The sequence below is a fragment of the Netta rufina genome, assembly GCF_964035555.1.
Source record: "Netta rufina genome assembly, chromosome: 1".
Lineage (NCBI taxonomy): Eukaryota > Metazoa > Chordata > Aves > Anseriformes > Anatidae > Netta > Netta rufina.
In genome coordinates this window covers 79,155,713-79,178,869 of record NC_140123.1, presented here as the reverse complement: position 1 = coordinate 79,178,869, position 23,157 = coordinate 79,155,713, and the positions used below count along the sequence as shown (strand labels likewise).

Below are 23,157 nucleotides of genomic sequence, written 5' to 3'. Positions count from 1 at the left end.
TGCACATACTGTCATATATGAACAGGCTTAGCCCCACTAATTCAATAACAATAGTAAACTCAAGCCATTCAATAACAGTACAGGCTCAATCACAGAAACAGTGGTGACAATACAACAACACAACAACACAACCTTCATCTCCATGAAGTTTCTTGGGCAGCCAGGGGCTGGGAGACTTGGACAGCTGGAAGACATCAGATGCATTGTTATTATCATACCTGTCAACTGAAGTAAAGTTGGCTCATGTGTGCACTACAGTGCATTCCTTGCATTTTACCACAGATGTAAGCAACAGCATGATTTAAGAATACAGTATACCTGTTTGCCTGCCCCTGATTATGACTATTACAAATCAAATTTGAACACTGCTAATCAGTTACACAAGCTGAGATTTAATTTGCTCAGGTACAGCTAAGTGACAGATCTCATTAAAATACAACTATGTGAAAAATTTGAGAAGTCTATGTTATTATTTTGTGAAGTTCATTAGGGTTAATAAGTATGAAGTAACTTTCTCTGAATTAAAACAAAAATAAGTTAATAATATTCCTCTGAAAACAGGAAAATGTCCTATCCCATGAAAACTCAATATTTCTCTGGAGAGAAACTGTGTTGTATTTTTTAATATAAAATTAATCAGAGCATCCCAGACCTAGACAGCAGGGATACAAAATAAGGATGCTTTTTCATTTCAGAAAGTATAGGAATACCACTGAGTTACCAAGACCCTTTCAGCTCTTCAGCACTCATTAAGCTGCAGATGTTGAGGTTCAGAGAACTCAGCAGTCACCTTGTAGTCTAGGATGTATAATTGCTCTATCCAATTTTATTTGCCCTGCTTAATGCAGTATGTCAATTCATGACATATTGATTCGACTTATAGAAGTATTTTTTTTTCCTGTTCATTTAAATTATAGTTTAGACTGAACATGCTTGAAGGAGATGTCTATAAATTATGTTGGCTTTCAGTAAGTCTATGTTCAAAAATACAATTCAAATAAAAAGTGTTAACTAATTTTGTTTAATTATTGATTTAAGTCTACCCTGCTTCTGGAAAATGTAATTACCAAAGTTGAATTTGGCCAGGTGCACTGAGGATTATATGGGTTCAGATGGTAAAAGAAGGAACTTGGTCTCCTAGATCGATGAAGGAAATGCATTCTTTGATTGTGGTTCCAAAGTCCAGCAGTGGCTGAGAGTGTCTGATTATCCTACTAGCCATCCCCCAGAGAATAGAGAATGTCAGTTATTTGCTGGGACCTTTCCAGCATGGTATCTCATTGAAATATGAACCAGAGTGATGTTCTTTGAGTGAAAAAGAGGTCAGATTAGGCCTCGAGCTGAAACGTGTGTCTACACAAGTATGTGTCTTATAAATGAATTTTGTACCTTTCTGACTGCACTCTTCTCACCCCAGGGCCTGTTTTTTCCTCTACAGCCCAATATGAACACCAGCAAAAGGACAAGAGTCTTCTAAGGAGGCTTTCAAGGGAGAGTCACTCCTGGAAGCATCTCCACCAGCCTCAAACCTGTGAAGCAGAGAAGGACAGAGTCTCTGACACTGACACCAGAAAACGAGGATCACTGTTTAAATTGTGATTGTTTGAATGAGTCTTACTTTTGTCCAAGAAGGAGGATACACCTGAGAACAGCTGGAGTTTCCCAGGTACATGTCCAGGAATCAACCAGATCTTTGAAGAGTGTGCTTTGACAAAGCTGCTCCCATCAATAGAGTTTCCTATGAGGTGATATTGTCAGACCATCATGTTAAAATTTTAAACTAAAAGTTTCTATTGTACTTCTTGCACTACTAAAATGCTAATTCATTTTTCTTTAATGAACATTGTAGTATTCCTGAAGGTTAAATTTATTACTTCCAGAAGATTTCAATACTGATCAAATAAAAGTCTTTTGCTGATACATTCCCAAACAATAGCATTAGGTTTGTAGGAGGATTTGAAAGATTATGTGTGGGATTGTAAAACAGCTTTAGGATAACCTCTAATTCATGTTTTTGAATTACTACAGTCTTAGTGCGGCAATCACGGTGGGACTCTTTCCTTTCATTACAAATATTCAGATTTCTTTCTGTCAGGAAAATGAGGGTCTCTTAATGGCATCCTTTCCCAAATAGTTTAGGTGTGTTGGAAGTTTTCCCTCAGATAGAGGTTGCTTTCCACTGGTTTGCACAGCTGAGTAATTTGTGGGGTCAAAAGTAACTCAAGGCAGGCAAGGAACCCAGCTGCACTTGTGCTCCTCTCTGTGCTCAGCTTTCCTGACCTTTGCCAAGCTCAGCAATTTTTTTGGCAGGGTAGTGAGGAGATCATGAGTCTTTGGGCAAGGATTTGAAGGCTGGCCAGGAGAATTAGACTGGGGGCAAATGTCAGGGCATGGGGATTATTCGCTGCTAAGGTAAGGTTTGTATTGATTCGGTACTGTCTGACAAACTCAGTGCTCCTTGCAAAGTCAGGAGGCTGGGATCTGTGTTTTTTTTCAAGGCCTATGGTTGCATGTTTGAGATCTTTTTCCTCTGAAAACTGTGACATTGCATTTGCAGGAAATAGATCCCTGTGAGGAGCTGAGATAAAGCTGATGTGATCTCTGTGGAGACTTCTCTGCAAATGAAAGGAAACCCATGCTACTGCCCTGCTTGGTCCAAGGCTGGGGAAGATGTCCCAGCTGGCCAGGAAGTATGGGTCATCTCCCTCCGAGCTTTCAGCCAAAAAGAAACAGCTTGCAGCCCATGTGGCATGCCAGGGCGAGCAGTACACACTACGTTAATGCTCATCGGAACCCAATGACCTGTCAGTGTGGGTTTGGCAGCACTGCCTGAACTGCCCCAGCATCTGTGAGCTGCATGGTCAGGGCAGCTGGGAGCACATAGGGACAGCTTGCTCCTGCCCTAGGGGGCTGCCTGGGCTTGGGGAGGGGGAGCAGCAGGGAACAGCAGTGGCCAAAGGGTCCCTGCACCCACCTTGCAAAGGAAAGCCAAAATGTATGGAAAAAGCAGGTCCTGTGAGCTCAGCCCTGGCTGGGCCCAGGGAAGTTTGGAGCAAAATGTTGCCATTACACCCATAAGGGGAATGCAGAGAATCATGGCACAATGCCTCATGGTCCCTGGTAGAGGATGCTGGAAATGATGCAATAAAAGCTTCTGGACATGCATAGCTGCTAACGTAAGCCATAACCAAGATCTACATCCCAGGGTGTGGCAGTTACTTGTTTGGATATTGATGGTCTTATGAAAGCCTCTGTTGAAAATGATACAGGATCAAAGATGAAGAGCTGTGTTGTATGGGAAGATCTTAGCATCCTCTTTTAATCTTTTAGCTCTGAGATATGTAACTAACATTATCATGATGGAAACTGCTGGGTTTGCTCTTTCTTTACAACACTTCTCTAGAAAAATGTCCAACCACCATTTTTCTTTTACATTTTTTCTTTTACATTTTGTTGTTGTTGTTTCTTTTTATTTTTCTTCCTGTTCAGGTGACTTATAAGGTCCTTTAAAAGTTTCCCATTACAGACACAAGGGACAACCTATTGTGTTCCCAGAAGCCTCATGCCCTGGTTAAAAGGCCAGTGGTGTGCTCAGAAACTACTCCTTGGAAGAAACAAAGGGAGTTATTAATCAATGAACAGGTACAACTTCAGGCAAAAGAGTTGCTCTGGCTATAATATTTAAAGCTGAGATTTCCAAAAGCACTTAATAATTATGAGTGCCTCACTTCTTGGGTATTCCACCGGAGAAATCTTTGAGGCCTTATGTTTGGAGAATAAGTGCTTGGCATTTCCTGAAAATTATGTCTCCGTTAACATATTTCAAGTGGTGCATGAAGAAAGGGAGCTATTGAAAATCACAAGGCCAAGATGTTCTTTAGTGACTTTAAATGGTCAGACAAAACATATTGTCATGCCGAGACACAGCTCTTCAAGGATTTTGAACGTTTTTTTTACTTCTCTGAAAGAGAGATTAAATAACAGTATATCTGAAATCTTACACTGCACTTCAGTTGTGTCATGAAAAATGGAATTCCTATTTGATATTAATGGAGCAGGTGAAACGTGAAATGATATTTCTTTAATCTTTAATGAAATTTCTGGTTTTAGCATTTAGCTCGTCTGTTCAGTGACACAGAAAAGCTAATAATATCACTGTTTTTTGAAGGATTTATTCACTACGGGTAGCCTGATTTTCTGAATCTGTAGGAGACTGCTTAGGTGTTCCAATGATGCATGAAAATAATAATAAAAAAATCCCGTGTCCTTGAAGCCCAGTGAGCAGAGTTGCAAAGGTATAATTAAAAAAGAAAAAAAAAAAATCTCCCAATAAGCCACCACCTTAGAACAGGAGCACAGTAGTTTAGAAAATAACCATTCTGAGAATTAACAGGAGCAATGGGTTCTCAGGAAATCTTCAAATGAGGATGCTCTATAGCTTGGATAAACAACTATACATTCAACACTAAAAGGTTGACGGGTGTTCTCTGTAACAAACTGTTTCTGTGCTGAACTACCTTACTGATTTAAAATTGAATACCTGCTTTTGTAAAACCCCATGAGAGGGTTTACTCAAAAGGTTACTAATGAAGTTGCAAAATCTGTGGGGAGAAACCAAACTTTTCTCACAGGTGGTAGGATGTATAAACCAGAAAATACTGTGCATGACAGAAAGTTTTCAATCAGGTTGTCTATTGATTTCTCTTTATTTCTCTCCACATCTTGGCTGCTTTTCCATCACCAGACAGTTGTCCTGGAGCATGATGTCAGGGAATGCCTCTTGGCTGAAGAACAAAATGGAGCAGAAACAAGAGGAGGACGTGGGGGACAGTGGGGGAAGTTCCCATGTCTGCACAACCTGAGCGCCCACCATGAGCAGTATCCAGGAGACATGGGATCCATGGAATGACAGGGACAAAAATAAACAGATAAAACTTCCCATAGTTCTCCAAAATTCCTTCACCGACCCCTTCCAACCACCCCAGTCACTGATATACACCCATTGTTCCCTCTCCAGCCTAGCCTTTTTGGGGCCATGGTAGGCTACATGATCTCTTGAAGTCATCCCCACTTTGAATTTCTACTATTTCAGCCCAGACATCTTTCCTTTTTTTTGGTTTTCATTTGTTAGTGAGGGAAGGAGGAGGCTGACCTCTTAAAATAGAGGAACATTGGAGGAGCGTCCAAGAGAAGCAGTTATACTTTCAAATTCAGAGATGCTCTCCAGTACCCATTAAAGCTAGCTGGTAATGGAGCTAATATAAGCCTTGGCCATTCTCCCAGCTAACTGTCCTAATAATAGAAATACCCCCATGAATGAGTATCTGATACTGGGGATCTGCCAGGTGATTTCCATTAAAAAGAGCAATTGGTGACAGAAGCCCAGTACAACACCATTGGTAGAGTTCTGCTTGTCTTCTTCAGAACACAACCGGGATGAGCAAGAGGAGTTCCATTCTCCATGCCCTGTTTTCAGTTTCCCTTTTGTTATTAGCACTTTCCTGATGTCTCTGCTCTTTTGGACTTCTCTCCAAAGTCCACTTCCCTTTGTTTCCCACTTATACTATGTCTGCACACACAGCAGTGCAAACAAATTCACCCTCTCACCCTTGTGTTAGTTTGTAGGAAGCCTCCAGAGCCTGTGTGGCTGAGCTGGGGAACAGTGCTGTGTGCAGCTCCATGCTGGTGGGTGGATTTTCCTCTATCTATCTTATTTTAAAGATCTATCTCACTTCTTCCGTGCATCCTGAAGGAAGAATCACCTTCCTTCAGCTGGGGGGCAGCTAGTGAACCCATCAGGTTGCAGCGGCCTGAGATGAAATTTAAATGAGGTGGTCACAAAAGCTACTGGTGCATAGCCATGTGGTCATTTAACCACAGTTTGAAAGCACCAGCATGAACAAAAGGGATCCAGCAACCTCTAAAAGACAATTTATCCAAGCTATCACAAGATTCAAACATTTGCAATGTAGCTTCATCTTGAACTACTCCAAGGACCAATGTTGCTTGTAGCTTAATCTAGATGCTTCTGGACATGTGCATCACTAAAAGGCAAGACCCCCAATGCCCCATGCCTGGGAAGTTGGTGGCTTTCCTAGGTGACACGAGGACCCTCCTTAGCCACAGCTGGGGCTTTTGGAGCCCGTCCATGTCAGTGTGCGTCCTCTGCCAGCATGAGGTGCAGGAAGAGGTTGAAGAGCTCTGTCCAGGCCTCTTAATTCATGTTTCCCTTCTGTTTTATTAATATCAGCTCAGATTTTAATTTACAGAAAAAATGTACCTCGGTAGTACCCACAATCATATTTTCTGCTGGGCTCTTCAGATGTGACCCAGAAACCTTATCAGAGTGCACCGGGCAGAGTGCCTGCTTAGCAAAACTCACCGCAGACATTATCTGAGGGCTGCCATTTGCAGGATGTCTGAACAGTGCCTCAGCTATTTCAGATGACATATATATTTAATCCGTGGCAGTACATTAGCAGATCAGGCTTAGATTAATCAGGCTGAAGGTAAGTTTTGGACCTTTTCCACAACTAGGTCAGAGATAAATAAGGTAGATTGTCATGTACCACAACACAAGCAAGCACTGGGTAGCAGGTGAGATTTTCAGGGACATCAAGCCAAAGAGATATTGTAATAAGATTAAGGAAAGCAAAGTGAATGGTGTGTGTGTATCTGCATGTACGCGCACAAATGTGATATGAGCTTTTCAATTTGCAGAAACCATTAATTTCCACTGAAATTTTCTCTGCTGTTATAGCAGGGAATATGCAAATTTGCTTTATGCTAAAATATCCTCCTCTATTTCCTTAGTGTTATAAAATCAGTCCTGCCCACTGATATTAATACAGAAAGCTACAGCTAGAATAACAACACAGCTGTTCAAAAACAAGGAAAACCCTTTGGTTTTGAGGCTCAGTAATGCTTGGAATATAGTCACAAACACAGGGGGATTAGTTCCTCTGAAAATGGAATAGGTCACGTTCAGGACCTCTAACATAAAATGTGACTGTGGGTATTAGTGGGACACTTTTCTGCAAATTAAAAATTGAGCTAATGTTAATAAATCAAAGGAAACATTAAAAAGCTCTTTAGCCTCTACCAACGCCCCTTGGAAAAGGGCTCTGAAGCACTACTCTACACACTGATTCCTCAACACCAGAGGGCAAGTGGTGAAAAGTCTCATTACAGTAATTCAAGGAACCGAAGTCACCGGACTCCAAAGCAAAAAGCAACTGGGCTATAACAGTGGATGTCTGAGATGCAGGTTATCTTGCCTACAGTGAAGCTTTCCAAAGGATTTTTCACTATCAACTTGTAATGGCTAGTATTACATCTGAGGTGAGTAAAAGTTTCCTTTTTTTTTCTTTTTTTTTTCTCTCAAGCTACTCAAAGAAAAAATCAAGAGATACCATTTTGTTGGTGGTGTTTGTTTTGTTTCATTTTGTTTTGCTCTTTTCTTTTGCTTTGCTCCTTTCATGGAAGATTCTGATTTTCTTTCTTGGAAGATTCTGATACTCTTCCAAGCAGAGACCATGCTTTCAGGGCCCCATGACAATGAATGTCATACACATGAAAGGAGAACCCAATTTTTCTGCAGCTGGCAGCTCTTTCAGATCTTCCTTTTCTAAGCTAGTGGCTTGGTGGTAGGCCTTCTTCTCACCCCTCCTCTGAAGAGCATCTTTGGCAAACCCTGTTAGGAGGTACACTGACAATGTCCCACATTTCTCCCAGAGGATGAACCTCACTAGCTTATTGCATGAAAAATACACTCACTCTCATTTTCTAAAGGTTAATTAGCTCATTACATATATTTGTCCATGCTGTTTTTGTTGGTGTCCTCCAAAAGCAGCAATATACATCTCTCCTTCATGCTCCAAGAAATGGCTTAGAGAACATCTTTACCCACACAGCATCGGTCTTCTTCCAGACTCTCAAGACTCTTCCTGACATTTCTGCCTGACAATGCAGACAGAGGAGGATGTAGTGTCTCCAGTGTGAAATATATTACTGGAGCTTTCATTTTCTCAGTGGAATTCCTTCTAAAGACTCTTTCCAGATCCACATGCAAAGGTACTATTTCTTCTTGCCAGGAGGGCCAACCGTATCCTGGGATGCATCAAGGACGGCATCGCTAGTCAGTTGAGGGAAGTGATTGTCCCGCACTACTCTGTGCTGGTGCGGCCTCAAATCGAGTACTGTGTGCAGTTCTGGGTACCACAGTACAAAAAGGACGTGAAAATGTTGGAGAGTGTCCAGAGGAGGGCGACAAAGATGGTGAAAGGCCTAGAGGGGAAGACGTATGAGGAGCAACTGAGGGCACTGGGCCTGTTCAGCCTGGAGAAGAGGAGGCTGAGGGGGGACCTCATCACGGTCTACAACTTCCTCGTGAGGGGGAGTGGAGAGGCAGGTGACCTATTCTCTGTAAACACCAGTGATAGGACCCAGAGGAACGGTGTTAAGCTGTGGCAAGGGAAGTTTAGGCTGGACATCAGGAAGAGGTTCTTCACCAAGAGGGTGGTCACACACTGGAACAGGCTCCCCAGAGAACTAGTCACTGCACCAAGCCTGTCTGAATTTAAGAAGTGTTTGGACTGTGCACTTAGTCACATGGTCTAAACTTTTGGGCAGACCTGTGCGGTGCCAGGAGTTGGACTTGATGATCCTTATGGGTCCCTTCCAACTTGGAATATTCTATGATTCTGTGATTCTGTGATTCTTATTTGGAGCATGTATCCTATCAGGCATATTGCAGTAGGACTTTCATTTTTATTAGTAGGATTGTACCCAGTAGACAAGAATGAAAGTGTTCTGAAAATACATATTTTATGCTTGGCCCTTCTTTGATGAATTTTTCCCCTTCCTATTAGTCTAATCTGGAGTGGGTTCTGCTCCTGGCCCTACCACAACCTACTATTATGGCCATTTCTTGGTCACTTCCCATCCCTGGGGGTCCCACTTTTCCCATTCCCCTTGATTGGCCTTGCTCATAAACCCTGTATCAAGATGATGTGTGAATTGGCTGACTCATTCCCCCATCTCGCCACTGGCAGCATCCTTGAGCTCCCTCTGTTCCTCTTGCACCATCCTGGTGCTCCTCAAAACCCTGGCTGTACTCTCCTGTCACCTGAGTCAGGAAAAGCCTTCACTGGTCCTGTGGGCCGATGAGCTGAAAAGATGCATCTCAGGGTTTGATGCATTCTGGGTCAGCCGAAGAGAAACAAACCCGCAGCAGCTGACTCATGTCCTCACACGAAGGCTGCTGAGAATACCAATACCACTGGATTTAGCTTGTTATGCTTGCATTGATCTCTCTCTTTTTGGAGTAAAATAAAAATAAGGAAGATGTTTTTTTGAGTGCTGCAGTATCTTTCAAACTATTTCCATGGCCACAGTTGCATCCCTGTTGAATATCTGGTGGTGGGATCGGACAAATGTGCTGGTAAAGTGATCTCTGAACACTCCCCCACAACATGTTTAGCCTCAGGACATGCTTCAGGCCTCAGAAGACCTTCTGGGCAACATATCCCAGGTTTGGGCTCTCCAGGGTGTCAGGAGAGTCACCCTTGCACATGTGGTCCTTGTCCTACAGCAGCCACTGGTGGTGCATCCTCACTTCTCGTCTCTCACCTCCCTGCTCTGGAGCCATGGTGTGCAGTATAATGACCATCAAAGTTGTTTTTCAAGGACATATCCAGACTGCTTTGTCCCAAAGACCATGCAGGCAGGCAAAGAGGACTTGCAGCTCAGAAGGGAATTCTCCAGGACCCAAGGGGTAAAGACAGGACTTATCCTGTTGCAGTGATGTCAGAGTTAGCAATCTGAGTCACCTTAGGGAAAACATATTAGTGCCAAAGCTAAGGTAAAGCAGAAATTTGTGAAACCTTCAATCTATTTGTGTCAATGCATTGTCACTAAGTGCTTCTGAGGAATGTATTCCCCCTGGGGACCCTCAGGCTTCTTGCAGTTTTTCAAAGACGGTGGAAAGGAGCAATGCCTCCAGGTGCCATCTTCCAAGCATGGCACACACTGCCTGCTGTTCCCAGCATCAGGAAGCCACTTTTGCTAAAAATCAGATTCAGATAGTGAGCTGAAAAAGCTGTTTATTGAATCAGTTATATAGCTGTTCAAATGACTAGAGAGCATTTTATATAATTTGTCCCAGTAAAAACATAGTGTTTATTACAAGTAAAATGCTGTCAGGATACCCAGAATTCATTTCCTTTTCATTAATACTGCCTCACAAGTTTTCTCCATAGCAAGAATATTAATTGAGCAGGTTTGTTTCAGTAGGATCTTACAGAATTGAGTGTATGCATTTCACAAAGTCAGTTTTCCTAATTATTATCTGAGATGCTTATTTTGACTGAAGTTTCTATTCCCCCTTAGGGGATACTGAAGAGAGCTAATCCACTATGAATATTTTCCCTCCCAGATTATTTCTGCTGCTTAGCATTGGAAACTTATCTTTCATTAGGGACTGAACTGGAAGCTATTGAAGTCAATGAAGCACTTTTTTTTTTTTTTTTTTTTTTTTTTCCTTCTGATTTCAGTGAGCACTGCATTGGAATTGGAAGCAAATTGGTTGGATGAGTTTGTCTGGAAATGGTGAAACTGCTCTTGTTCTGCAGCTTAGCCCTAAATGTGATGACATTTCGTATTTTCCATGCAAAAGTAGGAAAAGTATCTTCAAATAGCAAAAATATCTTCTTTTTCTTTTCCTGTCAAGTCAGAGAAGATTAATTTTTAAAGTAAAATCTGTAAGGGACATTTATGGAGAAAGCACGGCTTTGCTCAGATTATTCTCCTAGGTAGGAGTTCCTCTAGAAAGCCTTGGTTTTTGTTTTCTAGTGTTCCAAAACAGTATAAGACATGAACTTCTATGTCCCATACTATTAAAATAAATTACCTTGAATGTCTGGAAGAAGCTGTTATTTTTCAAGATACTGTATTATTGATAACAAAAAGGAATAGATTCATTAAAATAATTTCATACTACTTTGTGTAATGCAGATGCCATCCTATTGCTTTTGTTTTTTTGTTCCTTGCCATGTTCTAATTTTAAAGGAGTAAAGATTATAAAGCTGTGCATAAGCTCTTTATGTCCACATGTTAAAATTATTTATTTCTCTATTTAGAAATATATTTCTAAACATAGAAATGTCAACATCATACTGTGTCAGATCTCTTGATTGCATTCATGAAATGTGACTTCCAGATGATGCAGGATCCTCTTGCTCAGATGAAGACACCAGTACAACCTAGTGAGAGCCCCCTGCAGGAAATGATCATGTCAGTAATTTCAAAGCTTAGTTTCAGATTCCTCTAGAATGTTTTTCATGTTTTTCGTAACATCTCTTATTTATGACTGTCCCCCCCCGCCCCCCAATTATGAGTTGTCAGTAACTCATGTGAGACTCCAAAAGCCTCTATTGTAATAACACATATCAGCTTTGATTTAGAGTATCATAAGTGATGGCTCTGTAGCCTGCAAAAAAAGTATGGAGAAAAAGAAGCAGGATAAGAGAAACAAAAGGAGATCCTTAATCTCATATTGCACATTTTTCTCATTTTCCTCCTATTGAAACAAGTTTTTTCTAAAAGATCCTTTTTATTGATTTGGCTTCATCATAGTGCATGACAGCATCTATCTAGTGAGAGATGACTAAACCTTTCTCTTCGAGTACTGAACCACTCAGGTCCAGCCAGTCACAACAGGATGCCAAAGACTGACCTGATGCTATATCCTTTAAAGACCTACTTAAAGCTTTTAAAGCTTTCTTGATAAATTAGAAGTCAGTATAATTGCTTTATAGCTAAATGCAAGTAGTTTAAATGTCCTAGGGCTTCATTTTGTCTTACTAGCTAGAATTGTAACCTGCAGTTTTTCCAATATGTCTGGATGCTCTTTAGAATTAATCCTGGGTCTCTTTCCTTCTATCCCACTGTGTCTCCTACTTCACAAAGGCTATTTGTCTGGGACTTATTTTCTAAGCCATTCTTTTTCTCCTTAAATTAGTGTCTTGAAATGAAACTGCTTCACTATTTTATTCTACTACTTCTCTGAGTGTGAAGTGACTGGGTTTCGAGTCTTATTTCTCTGGTAGCCCTACTGAGCATTCATTTAGGAAAGTTATGTCCTCCTGTAAGGTCTGCTACCCTTGTTATTTGACTTTTTATCTGCAGGCAGTTTCTCAGCAAGTATACATCTTCCTGGTGCCCGCCATGTTCTTTGAGGAAAGGTTCTCTGATACCTGCCTGGTATCAAAACCTCTCTGGGTGAGACACTGCACAGGGCCATTGACTGGTATGTATAGAAGTCTTCCATGTTATGTGGCCATTCCCAGTTGCCATGCTTGGTGGGCTTTGCCCATTTACATGCATTATTTATGTGCAACATTTAGTCAGATATTTTCAAGATTCATAACTAATTGTTGTTTAGCTATAAATTCAATCTGTCTTCAGAAATGAGAGACCTGTAAGGATTTTGTGTTCAGATTACTCCCATGATTGGACCTAAGTTTTTTAAAAAGTCAAGAGCAGAGTAATCTTTCCATGCATGCTGTCAACATACCTCACACTTGATCAGCAGAATATTTTTTTTAGCAAGCTGTTTAGTCAATGTTTAAAGCCAAGCACTTTAAAGTGTGCAGGTGACTTTGCAGTGTGGGTGCTAGAGGCATGCTGACTTCACCTTGAACAGAGACCTGCAACCATCCATCAACTGAGAACAGTTTTGCAACTGTACCGCAATGGGCTAAAATGGGGGAGTGGGCTGCAGTGGGCGGCACATTAGCAACACATCTGGACACTGAGAATAAACATTAATCCTGGCATTACACCTCAATGTAAAGCAGAATTTCTGGAATGATGGATGGGTAAAAGTGAGCACTGAATGGTTATGCACCAGTGAAGGCTCCTAACTTTCCATACAAATCCAGCTGACAGATAGGAATCTTCACCTCACCAGAGCTCATGGAACTACAATTGCACTGGGATTTTCTCAACTTCATTATCCACTAATCAAATACCGTTCTGTTGTAAATATGAATAAAACCAAATCTTACATTAAGAAAATTAGATATTTCTATAACTACATGTGAGTCAAAAGCTCATTTTGAAAAGCCTAATAGTTTGAGCGGTTGTCTTGAGTTCTCCCTTTAACTTCTGGTTGCTCCCTTTGGCACTGTCAATCACACCTGGATCCACAGCCTCAAAGAGATGAAGCAGACTATTGCCAATTCAGTCCCAGGGGAGTAGGAGAGTTTACAGATCTGAGGAGGGTATGGGGAGATAACACACACAGATAGCTTTCTGCCATTGACTTACATAACTGCTTGGGAACTGGCCTTGTCAAGATCTCTAGATTCTCTCCCTGGTCATGGGAAAGGATGGTGCACCAGGGTGGTGCAGCTGGTGGAAGCCGCTCAGCTTGGGCTCAGCTCTACAGTACTTTTGGAATATGTCAATCCTTAGCTGCATTTCTGACATACTGTTTGACATACTCCCAGGGATGGCAACATTACTTTTACCGTAGAATAGGTAGAAAAAAAATGGCATGTTAGACCAGTGTACCAGATCAAAAGAAGTTTGCTTTTCACCCTCTTTCTTTTGACTGAGCAGTGGCATAGTGGTAGACCTGGGTCTTGATGTGAACAGCCCAGCTGTATAGGAAAAAAAAAAGAGTGAAGGAAATGTTAATAGCACATTTAGCTTTATTGAAATTGAACAAATAACCTTTTTTTTTTTTTTTTTTAATAAACCCTTTTACATCAAGTGTAAAATTTTAATGTTTGATTCATTTTATGTTACAGGTTGTCTTCTGTGTAAGCAAAAATACCATCTTTTATTATTATTTTATTTTATTTTCTACTTTAAAACATGTAGCAAGGATTTGAATAACGCAGATCCGGCACCAAAAGGTAACAGGTTCTGAAAATCACAGTACAGTTTTAAAATTCTTAGGTTAATTGATGATATTTAAAATGATAGCCACTTTGATATAAATTAGAGGTCTGTAAACAAGTTGTGTTTACCTATAGAGCTATTGATCACAGCTACAATGAGAGCAATAATAGAAACTCAATGCTAAACTGAGCTACACCTTTGAGGAAACAAGTTCTTACTAAGTAGTGTGGTATAGGGTAGCACAATAGGTAAAATACAGTTTGGCACCTCAAGTTGCATGTAAAATCAGCAGAAATAAAATGAAGTAAGTGCACTGTATTCCAAAAAAAATAAACTGGGCAGTTTCACTGGTTTTGGAGTGTCAGCTATCAAATAAATCACACGACACACAAGTTCAACCCCAAAATTACAATTCTAGTAAAGCAAGATAATATTAAAATGCACACCCACGAGGATAGTAAAGTATAAATCATTTTTGTTTGTTTGTGTGTTCATTTGTTTTGCTTTGTTTTTCTTTTCTTTTGTTTTTCTTCTCTCCCCTGTCAGTAGAAATAATTTACAACCCACAAAAGAAGGACTCCTCGGTGAAACCACTAACTACAGACATGGTCATGGAATGTAGCTCAGTAGACTTGTTTCAGATAGAAAGGCAACATTATCCTGAAAAAGTTTGGTCCTCTTATAACTCACTGTACTGTAGCCACCACAGTCTCTTGGTAGATGCTTTAGGAGGATTGTTTGTTTTCTGATTCTCTTATGTTTCAAACAATAATATCTTGGTGATAAAGTTGGGTAAAATTTGGCCCCATTTACAGATGTCTGATTAATGCTGATTCTGGAAGAAGAACACTGAGAGTACATAAAGGGACCCCTTATTGACTGTTCTCAGGCATATTGTTTCATGCAATCAACTTTTCTTCTATAATTTTTTTTCTCTTTCATTTTCTCTTCAGAGTCCTGAGGGGAAAAAGAAACCTTTAATCCAAATGACAGAAAGACATTTCACTGTTTATTTACATGTGGATCACTTTGGCTGAGTAGTCCTGGCAAACCAGAGTTGCCTATTTCTTGTGAATGTCCTCATGCCGTATGATTTTGTATGTAATCCAGTAAAAGATGTTGAAAATGAGGAAGGCGAGTGGGAATGCAGCACGAGATATTGTATCAATCCTTTTTGCACGGTCAACAAACTTCTTTTTGATGGAATCTGAATCCTTTGGTGGTGCTGGCGGTGGGTTAGGTGGAGCAGCTTTGACTGCTGTGCCATCTTTCACTTGGAGACAGTGACCCATGCCATAGCCACTGAAATTGAATCGACTGTCACGAGCAACTTCATCTTCCTGAGAGATAAATAAGACAAATAAGTCAAAGAAGACAATAGGACACAATCTCCTGTCTATCAAGCATGCCATATACCTGAATATTTGATGTGCACCCCTCCAAACCACCTAAGTGAATTAGCTGTTTAACTATGATACAAAATCCAGATTTAAAAGACAAGCGAGCAATTAAAACTCACAAGAAAAGACATGGAAATTCGGTGACTGCCTTACTTTCTCTCTGGCTAAACCAACAGAGGAAACAGCAGTGCCCCAATCCCCACAGAAGAGGAAGGGATACAGCCCATCTCTTCCTACCCCATAGGAAGAGATATGACTTCAAAGACTCTTATTGTTCTCCTTGGGCTTACTGCGAGGAGGAACCCTGGTCATGTTGGCAGCAGAGAGTTTGCTCTGGCCATATTGATTTAAACAACCATGGGATCCAGGGGCCCAAGATCATGGTAAAGAATACACTTGGCTCAGTCTAGCTGCAGCCTTGCAACCCCATCCTTGATTTGCAAAACAAGGGTTGATCACATCCTCCCCCACCCCTGTGCTTGTAGGAATACTCCTAGAATCAATACTTCAAAACACACTGAGCATTTGGACTTAGTGGTAACAGGTACAATATTGCAAGCTAACATAGCACCATCTTGCAAAAATCCATTTTTTTTCTCTTGTCTGAGTGGGTAATATTTGTTTTTGGAAAGGTGAGTAACTTAACTTTATCATCATGACCATGTGATGAAAGGTTTGTGTCTGTTTGTGCTGGTAAATTCTCACTTCTCCTGTCTGATAGCACAGTAATATATGAGTTAACAGTTACTGGCAGCCCTCCACAAAGGATACAAAACCAGCAAATAAGTAATTCTACTCTTTTTCATTCCAGCAGTGATGAAATGTAGTTCCAGCAGCTTGCCCTAGTTAAAGACATTCTCTTTAACCAACAGATACTTCATTGTTGACTTTAAATGACCTCTTCCTGGGTCCACAAGCAGCCCACTCACTCACAGGGAATACTCCCTCTTATCTCTTGCTAGCCCACAGCCTTCTGATCTTAACAGAGAATCAGAGACCACAAAAAAAAACATCAGAGTAGCAAGATACTGAATACTGAAGTTTGCTGAACTTGGGATGGGGACGGAGGACAATTTACACCAAGTCGGGATGCAAATCACTGCTCCTTCGCAGAAGCAAATCTTTTCATAATTACATTGCTCTCTCCTTGTCTTCAGCATTGGAATTGTATATATCACCAGGCTTGCTCTCCTTACCTTGGAGTTGACATGCAAATATGAAAAACCAATAGTGGAATCCAAGGCTACCAAATGAGAAATAGTCACTCTGAGGTGATGCAAGTGGTTATGGAAGGAGGATAGGCAATAAACAGTGCTTTTGAGCTCCTGTCACTTCAGGCTGAGAACTATTCTACAGTGTACACATTAATAGGTGGATAATTGCTTTATTGTAAGACTGTTTGAGCACCTCTCCATGTTTTATATCCCTTCCATCTCTGAAGCTCGTCATCACTAAGGCAAAGAAGCTTGGTCCTTTCTTTTTTCAATTTCATTTATTTAGAGTTTGCAGTTCCTCCGTGAAAAATACAACGTTCTCCTTGTCCTAGTGATTATAAATATGTAGACGATTTAAAGCTAAATCCATTGAGAACTAAGTTGTGGGCAGTCCTATGCAAGACTTCTCTTGCATAACTCAGTAACATCACACAGTCCTCCAATAATACAGGATTCTGCTTTCCTTGCAGCACTTTCCCTTTTACTGAGTTTGAAGGATAAAATGTCTGCTCAGGACATAAAAGGTGATTAAAAAGGGTAATAGATTTTCAACAGCTGTGTTACCATATGTGCTTCATTCTTTTTTTTAAGTTTAATTTTGGTTACTTGTGAGGGACCTGGGGGGAGAAGTGGGGGAAAGGGAGTGGAATAAAATGTCAGTGTAGGACTTGGAAAGCCCAGACTTCCATGCCCTGCTGTGCCACAGCTTTGTTGTGTGGGGCTGAGCAACTCATCTTCAATGTTATAACATTTTTTCTGAACTTACACTGTTGTAATTCCAGTGGGAAGCCACCTAAGATTAGGGACATGGACCTTTAACCTGCATTCTTCCATGCCTTCAGCACCCAGCCCTTATCTGTAAGGAACCACCCATTTCCCAAAAGTATTCAGAGCCCTGTATTTTGTCCTACAGACAGTTGGCTGCACCACTTCATTTTTACAAAACCCAGAGGAAAGTGTGCCCAGTTCCCATGCTATCTTTTTTTTTTTTTTTTTATTTAGGACTTCAATCCTAAATTCAGTTTACACTGAATACAAGAGGTACAGCATTCTTCTGGGATATGAGTACGAACTTGGTTGCCTTCTCTTCTTGAGTAGATTTGAATCTCCTTCTCCCTGATCAAAGTTTGTATAAGCTTGTTGGCTTGTTGCCTGCTCTTCCAACATGGAGCTCTTTGCTGTTTGCAAAAAGTGAGAATTTATGTATCTTTCCTTTTCTTAAGTTTACCAGAAAAACTCTTTTCAAAGCCTAATAACTAATGAAGAGAATGGCGCTGTGTCTCCACGCTATTCTTTTCCATGTTTGATATTCCACTCTTACAAAAACTCAGTATTACTGACACCTAAGGATTGCAGTTGTTGTGATCATCTAAGGCTCTGCTTGGCAGGGGGCTGGACCAGATGACCTCCAGAGGTCCCTTCCAACCTTGACTATGCTGTGATTCTCTAATCAAAGTGCCTCTGCAAGCAAGCAAAGCCACAGTCCTTTCAACCCACAGATAGCTTTCAGCTCCATCTCCACCATATTGTTTCCAGTGGTAAAATCCAGCAAGAGTTGAAGTGGCTTTGCAGTCTGGCACCCACCAGCCCTCTAAACACTGCCTGCACCTAAAGTCTCACTGGCAAGCTCTGACACCATCAGAGCTCTCCCACCTGACCAGACATCACTTGAAAGACGTCAGGGTGGTGAGGTCTCTGCTGTCTTTCATGAAACAGGTCAATAAGGTTGAAAGCTGAAAACAAAACCCTGTGGAGATCAAGAACCACATGTCTATGGGTTTCCAGTGAGAATGCAGTCAGGTGTGTATCCTGTTGGTGCCCTGAGCCCTTGAACCTGCTCCACCCAAAATGACACAGAAGGGAATGTAAGGCTTTCTTTCTGCTGTTGAACAAAAAGAACCCAGAGGGTAAACTCTAGAACTGGAACTTCAGGGTCCATGCAGCTTGTCTTACTCCGGTGTGGACAATATGGACAAGCTTTCTTCAAGATACATTTGGTCCACTGGAGCCTAGCACTACACTCTGTGGTCATAAGCCATGTGGTGACACCTCATGGCCTTAGGAACAATAAAATCCCCAATGTTCTTTATTTTATCAATACAGACATGGTTAAAGAGATTTTCTTTAAAACACCGTAGTGTTACTGAAAAGACATAATTTGATGTTTCAGAGTATCTTCCAACATTCTATTATACATAAAGGACTTTGGGGAAGAGTCATGGAGATAAAATACCAAATGTAGATCCTTTGACAAAGAGAACCCCTTTTTCACATTTCAGTATTTGAGATGAATTCACCTCAAGTACCTTCTCTTAACATAGTGCACATTTTCCTTTCACCTGGAGGCTTGAAGAACTACTGGGCAAACTACCTAGGGTACCCTCTGACATGGCTGCAGAATTCCTCCTCACTCCTGACATCATATTCAGTTTGTACAATCTCACATAACCTACAGTGCAGACTCATCCAAAGACAGTCCTCAATTAGTGCTTTTCACCAGCTTAGTCACTGGTAGAATAGTGCAAACCACTTTGCAAACATTTCGATCTTTGTTTTCATCAGATTACACATAAAACTTGCATTTGTTTTAAACCAGACAGGATGTCACTTGCTTCAATCCCCACTTTTTTGTTTTCACAGGTTTTGAAGCTAAAATCGAAGAGTGGGTAGAAGCCACTGGACATCAACTGGAGTGGCAAAATCCACTGACATTGAAGTGAAAGACTTTGTCCTTCTAAAGGGATGTAAAGTTAGTGTTGCATACTACACACCCCATAACTCAATCTGCCCTTGATAAAGACACAAGCTAGCATTAAAAACAGAAAAGAAATAAATAGCAAGATGAAAGTGTTCTTTTGCTGTTTTTCTCTCAGATGTTCACACTCCTGAGTATTTTACAGGAACTATCCACTGAAAACTAAATACATTTCCTGAGAGTTGGGCAAATGGTTTCTGCAGATGCATTTTCAACAGCACATAATTTTCTAAATAGGTTTTTGTGTATTATCGTATGGTGTCATACCAAACTTATTTAGATGTTGACTTTAACCAATTTTCATCAAGAAAGATGTGTTTATTTTTTTTTCTCAAAAATTTTAATTCCTTTTATGAATACAATAATTTTATTTGCTTTACAAAATAATGGCATTAGATTCTCTTGTCCTTGCTTTACAATAGACAACATCTAAATCAGAAGGATCATATTTTTGACATGATTTTCTTTCTTCATATTCCATCTTTGAAAAGCTTTATTTTCTACTATGTCAGGTTTGGAATGAAACTCATACCATCAACTTCATGCCAAAGCAACCATGAACAGGAAAAACACTTTAGAAAATCAGTCCATTCTCTGCCTTGCTTGCACAGCTTTCTATACAATGCATTCTGAATTTCTTTGTCCAGAACACTTTTAAATGCTTATTGTCAGAACTGACTCAGTTTTAACAATGAGGAAAATGAGAGAGAGGCTGGCTTCAAACGGTGTATTTAATTTACTCTCTGATGTGATTTATTCATTTAATTTTGCTACTCTTTTTTCCAACATATGGTGGGCAAACGATTTAAAAGACTATCTAGTTTAATTAAATTTCAAGGACATAGGAAATTAATTTTAGCTATAGGGTAGAGAACATCAGGGAAATTTTCCTTTTGGCATTCATAAGCACAAAGTTAGAAAACCACAATAAATTTAGACTTGAATGCAAAATGGAATCGATATGAATTAGACAGCAAAATAACTTCAGAGACTTCATTCCTAAATCATTATGATTTTGAAACAACTCCCATCTCTCAGTACCTTACATAATTCACAGTGTGGTTTTGCAAAGACACTCATGCTCACATGATTTCTGTTCTCAGGAGTCAGTGAATAAGTGATGGAGGTAGTTCAGCCAAGAAGCATGGTTGGATTTTCAAAACCTTATTGCTTCCCCACAGAAGGCCCTCAGAAAGTTAAATTGTCAGGTGAACTGTCAGAGAAAAGGTCCTTTCATAGACTTCATAGGCTAACTGTTTAAAAGACAGTAATGGATTTTAGGAATAAAAGATCCGTTTTATAACTGAGGGATTTGCTGGAGAGGATCCTCCAAGCATCATCACTAGAACCAGCAGCAAGGAAGAGATTTATAAAAGATCTGAGGAAAAGGTCTTTTCCCCAAGTGAAGGTATGCAGGAGAAACAGGCTATTCAGAATGGACAACTTTCAACCAAGCAGAAGGATCTCTAAATATTGAGTGACTGAGTAATGCAATAGCAGTAGGTGAAAGGCAAGCTAAAGCACATTGCAAAAGGTAACCCTGATTAGACATAGGCAGTAATTGGCTCAAATGCATTCTTTCTTGGGTGAGAATTGTGGGAATTACCATGTAGATGACTGAAAACATCAGTTCACTACTAAATGGAAGTCAGGCAAACAAATCAGAAAACGTCCTTCTGCCACTTTGTCCACTTAAAGCGTGAACAGTTTTTGAACCTGAGGAACATTTCTAGTCATACAAAGTCAGGAAAGACATAGCAGAATAATATAAAGTACAAAGAGAAACAACAACAATTATAAAAGACTTTTTATGTATGTAGGGATCCAAAGTAGATGAGATCTCTTCAGCTTAGAAAAGCTGTGTTTGAAGGACAGGGGAATATTACAGATATCATAAAATCACAGTGAAAATTAATTAACGGAGGGAAAATGAATAGGTTATAGTATTTTTTTTTTTCCAATGCAGGAAATAAGATAAAACACAATGACACAAGGAGGAAGAAAAGGAAAATTTATTTTTAGGAGGAAATTATCTTTCATTTACCTGTGTAAATCATTGTGTTAGAACAATTTAGAGGATGAAAATAGCACAATGGCACGGATTCAGGAAATATACACCTATGTGTGGCTATTGAATGTGCAACCTTAGTTCATGAAAAAGTACACCCTTAGCTCCTTGTTTTCAGAATACAGAAAAGTCCTTCTGGAGGAACCTGGAGGTTTTAAATACAATTTTTTCTCAACATCCATGCCCAGTCACTTTTCACCCACTATGGCATGTCTTATGAGAATTAAGATCTCCCATCTCTTGGTAATATGCTGGGAGCTGGAGCTAGTATTGTAATGCTCTGCATTTCCACTGATTTTCAGTATTTTGAGAGTCTTTTTTTTTTTTTTTTTTTCTCCTCTTCACACAGCTGAGGCAGAAAGTGATGACTCTCACTTAGCAAACCTATTTGGTCATTAACAGACTTCTCTGGTTTTTTTCCTTCTTGAACCTGATCTCAGGAACCTGATCTCTAGTTTGTTCCTTCCTGATGTGGATCTTAGTTCACCTACACCAGATGCCATTTCCTCTCCTCAATCAAGGTTCAGGAGCAGAAAATAATGTAAAATTGTTACTTTCTCACTGCAATCTGTCCCAAAGTATTGATCAAGATGGGCCCCTAACTTGCCCTAAGTATTGTTTTTTCCTAAATATTCACCTAGGTGTTTCATCAAAAACATAAGAAATCTTTCACTGATCGTCCTGAGTGATATTGCTCTGTCAGGATGCATCATTCTGTGTGTAACAGTGGTTTTGTTCCTTTTCTACCTCTCTTAACACAAATTTTTCTGCTCAGTGAGGTTTGTTTTTCTCTCATTTGGACACCCATGCCTTATAAAATCTAAGTGAAACAGACCTTGTATTATACACAGCATCAACATTTTAATTAATGGAAGAAAAATCAGTCATTGCTGTCTTCAGTAAGGGTTTCCAATGGACAAATCTAAGCTTGTTTTAGAAAGCTGTGTTTAATAATACCTCCTATCTCCAATAAACAGCAGAAGAATCTTTGAAGCATGACTGATTTACTTACTCTTTCTGTAAGAACAGCAAGTGAACTGTTGTTAATACAATAATGAAATGGTAGTTAATGTGGTTTTGCCCTCGTTGAGTAGGAATTGAGCATTATCCAACTGAAAGAGTAACATAATTTAAACATGTTGGGAAGCAAAAATATTTTCCTGCCTTGAAATATCTTTAAGTGGTACCTAAATTTTTCAAGAAAATCTTTAATAATAGAGATTATACAGTTAGTAAGGGTGATTGGTTTATTACAAAAAAAAAAAAAAAAAAAAAAAAGCAAGAAAAAAATTCTTCTTTAGTAAAGCAAGACTTGTTTCTCTCAAATTCTTAAATGCACTTAATATAAATTTATTATTCAATTTCATGTTTTATATATAATATGATTAATATTTTAATTTTTTTGGGGGGAGGGAGGGAAAAAGAGATGAAATGCTGTTTTGCAAAGCACCATAGGTGTTCTGATAGACAGTTATAGATGCTAAAGAAGAACAGATCTATTTCTGGCACAGAAGAACTATGCCTCAGTTTCCATTTGTTTTAAATGACAGTGCCCAGGCTCAGTAATCTACGAGTGCCATACAGACTCATTTTGCCAGTTTATCAGTGGCAATGGCACATCAGTCTGTTATACATCAGAGAGATCCACATTAATGACCCAGATTTGAAGGATAATCTGCAGAAGTCTGGTGGATATGGGGTGACTAGTTTCTCTTCATCCTGTCTGCATGTGAAGCTGAATAAACTGCAAAGCTAGTGTTTAAACGTGGAGCTATTCTGACATTTTACCAATGGAACACCAATGGAAACTTA

At 39.9% G+C, this 23,157-nt stretch overlaps 1 protein-coding gene across 2 annotated transcripts in view; it reads right to left on the bottom strand.

Annotated features, from left to right (window-relative positions):
- Positions 1 to 14,969: 14,969 nt before the first annotated feature.
- Positions 14,970 to 23,157, bottom strand: part of GLRA2 (glycine receptor alpha 2) — a gene marked incomplete at both ends in the record, with an annotated part of 128,339 nt that continues 120,151 nt past the window's right edge. For both annotated transcript variants that reach the window (XM_084306171.1, XM_084306170.1), the window contains one exon: positions 14,970 to 15,248. In XM_084306171.1, coding sequence (XP_084162297.1) covers positions 14,970 to 15,248 — 279 coding nt within the window. The remainder of the gene's footprint in view (positions 15,249 to 23,157) is intronic.